Source organism: Chamaea fasciata, unplaced genomic scaffold (assembly GCF_029207755.1).
Source record: "Chamaea fasciata isolate MVZ Bird 193981 ecotype frontalis unplaced genomic scaffold, bChaFas1.0.hap1 SCAF_29, whole genome shotgun sequence".
Lineage (NCBI taxonomy): Eukaryota > Metazoa > Chordata > Aves > Passeriformes > Sylviidae > Chamaea > Chamaea fasciata.
The window spans coordinates 3,209,905-3,221,013 of NW_027094114.1; the positions used below are offsets into that span (position 1 = coordinate 3,209,905).

The 11,109-nt window shown below is 51.1% G+C and overlaps 1 protein-coding gene across 1 annotated transcript; it reads left to right on the plus strand.

The window, feature by feature from the left end:
- The first annotated feature begins 3,209 nt into the window (after nucleotides 1-3,209).
- LOC136302474 (IgGFc-binding protein-like) lies at nucleotides 3,210-10,242 on the plus strand. Its single transcript, XM_066205953.1, has 7 exons — nucleotides 3,210-3,665; nucleotides 4,045-4,612; nucleotides 4,813-5,006; nucleotides 6,448-6,678; nucleotides 7,368-7,944; nucleotides 8,506-9,104; nucleotides 9,607-10,242. Exons 1-7 carry the CDS (start codon nucleotides 3,210-3,212, stop codon nucleotides 10,240-10,242), a joined length of 3,261 nt encoding a protein of 1,086 aa, XP_066062050.1.
- Nucleotides 10,243-11,109: the final 867 nt, after the last annotated feature.

Genomic DNA, 11,109 nt, shown 5'->3' on the forward strand with positions numbered 1-11,109 from the left:
TTAGCAATGATCTTGAGGGTCTTTTCCTAAATAATTTCAGGATTTGCTGGTGTGCAGGTAACCCTTGCATGAAAACACTTCCTGTCTTCTTCATCTCCATGTATTGCCCAATTTTGATGGGTTTTGGTTGTGTTGATGGTTGTTGTTGTCCTGCAGGTGAGCAACCTCCTCTCGCGCCTCCCCATCTCCCTCTCCCATGGGAAGCTCCGCATCTACCAGAAGGGTAAATCCATGTTGATCCACTCGGATTTCAACCTGAAGGTCCTCTACAACTGGGACGATCATGTAGTGATCAAGCTTCCGGCTACTCTTTCTGGAAAAGTCTGCGGAATGTGTGGGAACAACAATGGGGACCCCCAAGATGACGCCCTCTCTCCTGATGGAAAACAGGTGTGGGATATTGTGGAGCTGGGGAGGAGCTGGAAGGTGGCCAGTGAGAGTGGCTGCTGCCAGGACACCTGCGACGGCGACTGTGGGCGGTGCAGATGGGACCAGGTGGTGGCATACAAGGCAGAAACCTGGTGTGGGAAGTTGTCCCATCATTCTGGGCCGTTCCAGTCATGTCATGACACTATCAGGCCCAATATCTACGTGAAGAACTGTATCAATGACCTGTGTGCCAATGAGGGACGTCATGATGTGCTGTGCCACGCCCTCCAGATCTATGCTGATGACTGCCAGGAGGAGGGGATCAATGTTTCCGATTGGAGGACAACAGTGGGATGTCGTGAGTAGAGGGTGGTTGGGTAAAATACTCCTTGGGGTGGGCGGAACCTAATTAATGTGCGACTGAAGATCCATGGGATCATGGGTTGGGAAAGGTTATGGCAGCAGATCAAGGCAGGAAGGCCATGGAATTCCATACAGACTCCAGAAAGTCCAGGTGGAAGGCCTAGGAAGTCTGTGGAGACCTCAGAAAACCTATGGAGCCTCCAGGATATCTGTGTAGATAGTCAAAGAAGTCTCTCCTGCCATGTGCCACTGCACCCTGACCACTGTCTCCCTCCCTGTCCAGCTCTCACTTGCCCGCCCAACAGCACCTACAGCACCTGTGGCCTTGCCTGCCCTGCCACCTGCAACATTCCTGCTGTGTCTTTCGGGGTCTCTTCCGTGGCCTTGGTGAGGAATTTTGGGGTGATCTCACCTGCACCCAACGCTGCGTTTGTGACGCGGAGCAGCGGCAGGCGGTGTGCCGGGATTCTGGTTGTGGCGCCAAGGAGGAATGCCGAGTGGAGGAGGGGATCCAGAATTGTTATCCCAAAATTTCTGGGGTCTGCACTGCTGTTGGAGCCACCCACTACGAGACCTTTGATGGCAAGAGGTTCATCTTCCAGGGGACATGTACCTACCTGTTGGTTGGGTTATGTGAGGACACCCCAAATTTGGTGGGATTCCAGGTATTGGTGCAGAATGGCCACTGGCGTGACAAGCTCATGTCATCCATTGCTGTGGTGACAGTCAAAGTCTACAACAAAACCATCAGCATCAGCAGGGAACACCCTGGAAAAATCATGGTGAGTTTAGGGAATGATCCCTTATCTTTTCACCACATTCTGCACCTCATCCCAAACCTCATCCCATTAACAAGTGCTTAAATCTGAAATGTAATAAAATCAATGTCATTTGGGTGTTCCAGCTGTTGAAAGCGGAATTGGAATTTGCCATCAGACCCAAAAGTTATCAATTTTTATGGTTTTCTCCCCAGATCAATGAGTGGTTGATCAGCCTCCTCTTGGGACTTGGACCTTCTCACCCTCTTAAATCCCAAATTTAATTCAATTCAAAATTTAATTAAATCAATGCTTTTTGATTGCTCTGGCTGTTGAAAATAGTTGGAATTTACCATCAGACTCCAAATTTGATCACTTTTTATGGTTTTCTCTCCAGATTGATGAGCAGTTAGTCAATCTCCCGTATCGCTACAGTGAAAGAAAGATTGTTGTCTATCGTGACGGGCAGGACGTGGTGGTAGAGACCAATTTTGGCCTCGTTGTCACCTGCGACTGGTACAGCCACGTCACCGTCACAGTGCCCAGTGGCTTCGCCAACGCCCTGTGTGGGCTCTGTGGGAACTACAATGGCGCCGCCAGAGACGACATGTGACATCAGACCCAGATGCCTTTGGGAGCAGCTGGAAGGTCACAGATGTCCCAGGATGTGGTGAGAGGTCAACAGTGGAATGTTCCAGCACTGTTGCACCTTCCCGGCTTCAACAGCAAGTATCTGGGAAGGGGTGTGAAATTATTTTGGAAGCGGATGGACCTTTTGGAGCATGTCATGGTCATGTTGATGCCCACCAGTACTTCCAGAGCTGCATCCATGACTCCTGCCTGTTCCCTGATCAGGAAGAAGGGATGTGTGCAATCATTGCCCTCTACGCCACCAGATGCCAGACTGCTGGTGTGTCCATTGGGAGGTGGAGGACAGATAATTTCTGCTGTAAGTTGGGATAATGGGAGGGATTTTCCTTCAGCAGTATCCAGAGGATCTGCAAGTCTGCTCCAAATCCATGTATGAACAAGCCAGAGGTGGGTGTGAATCCAGTGGGAATTCCACCCAAACTCTTGGTTGATCCCATAATCCACCCAAAATAAACCCTTCCTAAGGTAGCTGTCTCATCTGGAATAAGTAACCCCTTCTAAATCTCCAGTTTCCTGGTGTTGGCTACAAAATGGATAATTTAGCGGGCCAACCACCAAAAAATGCACCAAAAATAGTGGAATTGTGTTAAAGGGATCCAGCTTGGAGGTCAGTTGAGGACCCAGTGTGGAGCAATTCTTTGGGTGAATGTTGCATTTTTCTCCATGAAAATGTGGGAAATTGGGTGGTTTAGCAGTAAGAATTCCTATTGTAATGGGCTGGCATATTCTTTATGGATGATCATTGGATCGTCATCAGATAATCATTGGGTCATCATTTGATGATGCCCCTCATCACATCCGCAGGGAGGAAAATTGAGGGTTTGCCATGAAACTGGGCTAAAAATCTCTGTATTTGGTGAAGTTTGCTCCTGAATTCCAGGAAATTTCCAGGATTTGGCTTGGAATTTCCTGGTTCCTCAGGAATCCCATTGTCTCCCGGCAGATATTCCCTGTCCTTCCAACAGCTCCTATGAGCTCTGCTCGCACACCTGCCAGCACACCTGCAGCGCTGACTCTGCCACGTGCCCAGGGCGGTGCCGTGAGGGCTGCACATGTCAGGATGGTTTCATGCTCAGCGGCGATGAGTGCGTCCCCACGTCCCACTGTGGCTGCAGCCACCACGGAGTCTACTACAAAGAGGGGGAGACGTTCTACCCCACAGAGCAGGAGATATGCCAGTGCCTCTCTGGTGGCACTGTGAAGTGCCAAAATACTTCCTGTCCTGATGGCCGCCCTGGGAAGGTCATTGATGGTGTCTTCCAGTGTCCCTTGCAGGTGTCCAGCACCTGCGTGGCCACAGGTGACCACACCTATGTCAGCTTTGATGGGATGGCCTTCAACATCACTGGTACTTGTTCCTACATCCTCACCCAGACCTGCACAGGTGACAACGCGACATCATTTACTGTCACAATCCAGAAGGAGGCGCGGCAGAAGGGGAAGGTCTCTGGGATACAAGCATTGTCTGTGGAAGTCTATGGGGTCACCTTGACCTTGAAACAAGGAGAGAGGGCAGATGTCATGGTAAGGTGGCACTTGATGTTCCAGATCTCATGGGATGCCCCCCAAATTGGGTTTCCTTGATGCAAGAGACACCTCAGCCCATCTCCAAGCCCAGTCCATACTCCTGCCAACCTTTCTTTGTAAGCAAGGTCTGTAAATGCACTAAAACTTTGGTGGGAAAGTGTTTTCCCTAAATTTTTTGTTCTACCTCAATCAGCCACAAATCTGTGCTTCCTTGATGAGGGGAGCCCTCACTCCATCTGCAAGACTAATCCATTCTCGTCCGAACTTTTCCTTCCAAGTGGGATCCACAAATGTGTCAGAATATTGTTTGGAAGATGTTTTCCCAAAATTTTTTGTCTCACCTTCTCACTGGAGGACTCTTCCTTCTCTATCCCAGGTGGATTCCATCTCCCACCACCTCCCCACCATCCTGAGAGAGGGACAGGTCCAGGTCTATGTACATGGGACAGGTGTCCTGCTCCGCACTGACTTCGGCCTCATTGTCCACTATGACCTTGTCCAGCACGTGATGGTCACAGTCCCCCAGACCTACATGGGGCGCCTGTGTGGCCTCTGTGGCAACTACAATGGCCAACGCAATGACGATTTCCAGCTCTCCAGTGGCCAACTGGCTCCAGATGCAACAGCCTTTGGATCTGCATGGAAAACAACAGACACGCCTTGCGATGACACCTGTCCCAAGGATGAATGTCCCACCTGCCCAGAGGAGAAAGTGGCAGTCCTCCAAAGACCCAACTACTGTGGCCTCCTCACGGCCCCCGAAGGTCCCTTTGGCTCCTGCCATCGCATGATCGACCCCATCCCGTATTCCCAATCCTGCATCCATGACCTCTGTATGATGGGAGGGGACACGCATGTCCTGTGCCAGAATATCCAGAGCTATGTCACCATGTGCCAACATGCCGGAGTCACTGTGGGGGCTTGGAGGACACCATCCTTCTGCCGTGAGTTTTGGGAGGGCACAGGGGAAAATGTCCTGTTTGGGGTTGGGAAGATCTCCAGGTGATACTGGAGTTTGGGGGGGCACAGGCGGGGAATGTTCCCTGTTTGGGTGTGGGTGACAGTGGTGACACCATGGGGTGATGGGATGAGCTTTAAGGTCCCTTCCAATACAACTCAATCCATGATTCCATGAAAATTCCAGCCCTCACCTGCCCAGCCAACAGCACCTACTCCATTTGCACTAACACCTGTGCCAACACCTGTGCTGGAAATGCCACCACCTGTCCCCAAACCTGCACTGAGGGCTGCCAGTGCCATCAGGGCTTTGTCTTTGATGGACACAGTTGCATTCCTGAGGAGCACTGCGGATGCTTTAGCGATGAGGAAGACTATAAGGTAGTATTTCTGCCCTTTTTTCCTGTTTTTAGGCATTTATGTCTTTTTTCCCTTCATTTTTTCCCTATTTTTATACATTTGCTTCCTTTTTTTCTTTCATTTCCTTCTTCCTTCTTCTATTTTTATGTCTTTAGCTATATTTTTCCTCATTTGTTTTCTCTTCTCTCCTATTTTTCTGCATTTACCTGTTTTCATGTTGTTTTCTTTTTTCCTAGCCTAATGTATTTACATTTTAAAAGTTAATTTCCCCCATTAAAAATTAATTTCCCCCTATTTTTATGCATTTACACCTTTACTTCTTGCATTTCCCCCTATTTTTCTATCTCATTTTCCCACCATTTTTCCCCTTTCCATCCCCCTATTTTTATGTCATATTTCTCTTGCATTTCCTTTCTTTTCCTCTATTTTTAGGCAGTGAAATCTTTTTTTCTTGCCTGTATTTCTCCCTGTTATACATTTGCATTTCTTTTTCTGCATTTCCCACATTTTTCCTATAATTATGCTTTTCCCCAGCATTTCCCCCCTATTTTTATGCATTTATGTCTTTTTTTCCCTGCATTTCCCCCTTTTCCTCTATTTATAGGAAAGGTAAGTATGTACATCCCTTTGCCTTGCAATTTGTTCACTATTTTCCCTATTCTTCTCCATTTATGCCCCTTTTTTCTGCATTTTTTCTTTATATCCCCTATTTTCATGGGTTTCCCTTTCTCCCTTCTCCCTCCCCACAGCCCCATGAGATGTTTTTCAGGGATCACTGCCAGCGCCGTTGCACCTGTGTCCCTGGCCAGGGCCTTACCTGCCATGAGCACACTTGCACTGAGGACGAATCCTGCGAAATCCGGGAAGGGGTCTTGGGATGCATCAATAAAAGTGAGGAAAAATGAGGGAAAAGGGGACTTTCGATGCAAAGTGGATCTGGGGATGCTTGAGGGGTTGACTGTGGAAAAAAGGGAAAGGGAGGTGGAGGGAACAGAATCCTGCGTGTGTCACTAAGCCTCAGGGATGGGGCAATTCTTCTGATGGTTTCTCCTAAGGTTTCTCCCATCCCATGGCTTCTTCTGTGGTCTTTCCCATGGTTTTTCTCATTGTTTTTCCCATGGTCTTTCCCATGGTTTTCCATCCCATGATTTCTCCCATGGTTCATTCCACTACTGTTCCCATAATTTCTTCCATACGGTGATTTTTCCTATTCCGTGGTCTTTCTCATCTCAGAGTTTTCTCTCTCATGTGAGTTACCCCCAATTTTTTCCCTATCCTTTTCCCCAGCCCATGGCTTCCTGCAGTGTTTATCTCCTATTTCACCCAGCCCACGGCTCATCCTGCTCTCCCTCTCCTCCCAGACCCCTGCAAGTCCCTGCACTGCCGCCCCAAGGAGCGCTGCCGGCCCCACGGTGCCCAATCCCGCTGTGTCCCGGCCCTGGTTGCCACGTGCTGGGCATGGGGTGACCCACACTTCCGCACCTTCAACGGCCTTGACTTCGACTTCCAAGGAACCTGCACCTACACCATGGCCGAATCCCATGGAAATGACCCTGGGCTGGTGCCCTTCAGGGTTGAGGCCAAGAACGATATCCGTGGCGGGATCCAATCTGTGTCCTATGTCTCCTTGGTCAATGTTGACGTCTACAGACAACGCATCTCCTTCCACCGGAATGAAGTTGGAAAAGTCCGGGTGAGTTGGGTGGAAATATGAGATTTTGGGCTTTTCCCCCACTTTTTGCTTCATCCAGCCAGTGCCAATGTTATTTTGGGATAAATCAGTCAGATTGGGAGATGGATTGTTGAAATGTTGGGATATTTTGGGAATAAAATGTTTGGATATGTCAGGAATAAAAAGTTGAGAAATGGTGGGAACAAAATATGGGAAAGAGAATATCTGGAAATTTCAGGAACAGAATGTTGTGATAAGCTTGGAATAAGATGTTGGGATTTGTTAGGAATGAAATGTTGGGGTATGTCAGCAATAAAACAGGATATGCCAGGAATAAGATGTTGAGATAAACTGGGATAAAATGTTGGTGTGTCTAGAGAATAAAATATTTGGGTATTTCAGGAATAAAATGTTGGGATGCAGCAGGGATAAAATACTCTGGGGTGTTTGGATATTTTGGGAATAAAACATTGGGTCATAGTGGGAAGAGAATGTTGGGGTATGTCAGTAGCAAAATATGGCAGGAATATAATGTTGGGATATGTAAGAGGTAAAATGTTGGGATATGATGCAATTTAGCATTGGAATATGCTGGGAATAAAGAATGGGGCTATGTGGGGAATAGAATATTAGGGTACATTTGGAATAAAATATTGGTGTATGTTGAGAATAAAACATTGAGATAACTGGGAACGTTGGGCCGTCGGCAGGTGAATGGGGAGGTAACGCTGCTCCCAGTGCTCCTGGCAGATGGGAAGGTGCGGGTCCGTCCCAGTGGGCTCTGTGTTGCTCTGGAGACAGACTTTGGTCTCCGGATCTCCTATGACTGGAACTGGCACCTCCTGATCGACCTCCCCAGCAGCTACTTCCGCCATGTCCGCGGCCTCTGCGGGAATTTCAACCTCAAGCCCCTCAACGAAATCCCCGAGGCTGGTGACAACATCACTGCCATTGTCACATGGGCCAAAAGCTGGAAAAGTGCTGACTCTGAGGCCAATGACCCAATTTGTTGGGACTATTGTGATGGAACATGCCCAGTGTGTGATGAGGATAAGAAGGAGCTTTATGGCGGGAACCAATATTGTGGGATCATCAAAAAATCCTTCCAGGGACCCTTCAGAGCATGTCACAACATAGTGAAGCCTCAAGACTTCTATCACAGCTGCCTGTCAGACCTATGCCTGAGTGATGGGGCGAGGTCGATCCTCTGCCAGGTGCTGGAGACATACGCGGCAATGTGTCGGAAGCGTGGAGCTGTGGTCCATGACTGGACGCCATCAGGATGCCGTAAGAGCTGGGGTTTTCTTTGAGAAGGGAAGGAGCCAGAGTGGGGGAGGAGGGGAATGGAGTGGGATCCATCCTGGGTTGAAGCCTTCAAATCCCTCAGGTGATCCTTGCAAGTTCTCCAGAACTGTCTTCTGGTGTTCCAGCCTCTTCTTTGTGGCCCAGAACTCACCACATCTTTCTAAGAATCCATACCACATTTTCCAGATCTTTCCCACATGAGCCAGGCCCTTACACTTGTGTCCCAGATGTATCCCACACCCATCCTGCATTTTCAAGACCCTTGCCACATATTCCAGGCCTCTATCCTTGTGTCCCAGACCTCATCCTGTGCATTCCAGACCCCATGCCACATGGCCCAGACCCTTGCCACATGGCTCAGACCTCATGCCACTTTTCCCAGTCTCTTCCCATGTTTCCCAGACCTTCCTCCTTACAATCCAGACTCTTTTTGTTTGCTAGACCCTTCCCCATGTTTGAGACCCTTTCCCAATCCCCATCCACTTTGTTGAATGCTGTCTGCTCCCCTAATCCCTCCCTCACCCCAATTTCCTCCCCCTGCAGCCTTACCTTGCCCTGAAAACAGCCACTATGAGCCCTGCGGCAACGCCTGTCCAGCCACCTGCTCTGACTGGGACAGTCCAACCACCTGTGACCAGCCCTGCATGGAGACCTGTGCCTGTAACACTGGCCACGTGCTCGGTGGCGGACAGTGCGTACCAGTGTCCTGCTGTGGCTGCACCCGTGATGGCCGCTACTACCGCCCTGGTGAGGAGTTTTGGGGCGATGAGACCTGTCGCTCCAGATGCAGGTGTGACACGGAGCTGGGAATGGTGGTATGCGAGGACTCCAGGTGTAAGCCGGGTGAGGTGTGCGCGGTGGTGAAGGGCGTGCGGCGGTGCGTGGCCAACAGCCGCTCGATCTGCGTGGCCACTGGTGACCCCCACTATACCACCTTCGATGGGCACCGCTACGACTTTATGGGTACCTGTGTCTACCTGTTGGCTGGGCTCTGCTCCACTGACCCCACCCTCATCCCCTTTGCCGTCACTGTGGAGAACAATCACCGTGGCAGCCACCTGGTCTCCTTCACCAAGGTGGTCACCATGGAGGTGTACAACATGACCCTCAGCCTCAGCCAGGAACATCCCCGGAAGGTCAAGGTAGGGATGAAGGAGATGATGGGGGTGGTTCAGAGTCATTGCATGGCATCTGGGGAGGGCTCAAAGTCATGGTATGGTCTTCAGGTGCATTTCAAGGTCATCACATGACACCTGGGTGGAGTTTCAAGTCCTTGTAAGGTGTTTAGGTGGGTTTCGAAGTAATTTCAAGGCATCTGATTGGGTTTCGAGATCCTTCTATGGTGTTCAGGTGGGTTTCAAAGTCATTGGGGTGGCATCTGGGTGGGCTACAAAATCACCTTGGTAGGCTTCAAAGTCATTGCATGGTGTCTTGGTGGGCTACAAAGCCCTTGTGTGGCATCTGGGTGGGTTTCAGGGTCATTCTATGGCATTGGGTAAGGTTTCAAGGTCATTGTATGGTCTTCAGGTGGGTTTCAAGGTCATCATGTGGCATCTAGGTGGTCTTCAAGGTAATCCTTTGACACCTGGGTGGGTTTCAACTTCATTGTCTTGACCTCATGCCACCCACGGTTCTCTTTCCCAGGTTAATGGTGTCCTGTTGGACCTTCCCTTCACCCACAACCAGCAGCTCCAGGTGTCTCTCCGTGGCGTCCACGGCTTCATCACCACTGACGCGGGTGTCACTGTCACTTTTGACTGGTACAGCTATGCCCGTGTCATCGTCCCCAACACCTACGCTGGCGCCGTCTGCGGCCTCTGCGGCAATGCCAATGGCGACCCCCATGATGACTTTGTCACCCGCGATGGCCGCCGTGCTGACAATGAGACGCACCTGGGGGACAGCTGGAAGGTTGGCGATGTCCCTGGGTGCTCACCTGGGTACAGTGAGGGCTGCCAGGTGTGCAGCGACGCCCAGAAACGTGCCTACCGTGGGGACAAGCACTGCGGGCTGCTGGTGAAGAAACGGGGGCCCTTTGCCGCCTGCCACGACGTCATCGACCCCACCCCTTACTTGGATGACTGTCTCTTTGATGCCTGCCTGTACGAGGGACACCAGGACACCGTGTGCCAGGCCATTGGCGCCTATGTTGCTGCATGCCAGAGCCAGGGCGCTGCCGTGCGGCCGTGGCGCACAACTGCCTTCTGCAGTATGGGGAGACTTGGGGGCCTTGGGAGAGTAGGGGGCCTTTTGGAGGGCAGAGAGGGACACAGGGGTTAGGCAAGGAGTTTTGGGCTGTCCATGGAGGATTCTGAGGTGTCTAGCAGGCGGAAGGAGGGTTGGGGCTGTCTATGGAGGCTTTGGGCTGTCCATGGCCGGTTTGTGGTGTTCCCAGGGGTTTTTGGGTCTCCATGGGGAGCTTTAGGGCGTCAGTGGAAGTTTTGGGGTGTCCATGGGGGGTTTGGGATCTGCATGAGGGGGTGTTGAGGTTTGGATGGGAGGCTTTGGAGTTCAGACAAGGGAGTTTAGGGATGTCCCTGGGGAGTTTGGGAATTTGGGGCCTGCATGGGGAGTTTTGGGGCATTCATGGGAATTTGGGGTATCCATGAGGGTTTTGAGGGTTTGCAGGGAGTTTTTTGTGTCCATGGGGGTTTTTGTCCTTCTCCCTTCCTGACAGGTCCCGTGTGTCCCCCAAATCAGCACTATGAGCTCTGCAGGTCCCCCTGCCCCCCCACCTGCCAAGGCGAAGCTGGACCTCAGGACTGCTCTGATGCCTCCACATGCACTGAAGGTTGTTTCTGCAATCCCGGATTTTTCCGGAGTGGGGATCACTGCTTGCCCCTCCCCCAGTGTGGCTGTGTTTTGGAGGGCCGCTACTACCCCCGGGGGGTGCAGTTTTACCCTGAGCCCCCCTGCACTCAGCGCTGCGTCTGCTCCGAAAATGGGGGGCTGGAGTGTCACCCCACTCCAGGCTGCTCCAGTGACGAGGAATGCACAGTGCAGGATGGGGTGCTGGGGTGCCAGCCCCGCACCTGCAGACAGTGCCAGGTTTTGGGGGCAGGGGCTTACAGTACCTTCGATGGGCACCTGGGGAATTGTGGGGGGTCCTGCACCCTCCTGCTGCTGCAGTTGGAGAGGGGTGAGCCT

Bases quoted from the DNA above. Each gene is read 5' to 3' on its own strand.
- LOC136302474 (XM_066205953.1), top strand. From the start codon at position 3,210: ATGCTCAGCGGCGATGAGTGCGTCCCCACGTCCCACTGTGGCTGCAGC. The intron at 4,613-4,812 runs GTGAGTTTTGGG...TGAAAATTCCAG, and splicing joins GAGGACACCATCCTTCTGCC to CCCTCACCTGCCCAGCCAAC. The intron at 6,679-7,367 runs GTGAGTTGGGTG...GGCCGTCGGCAG, and splicing joins ATGAAGTTGGAAAAGTCCGG to GTGAATGGGGAGGTAACGCT.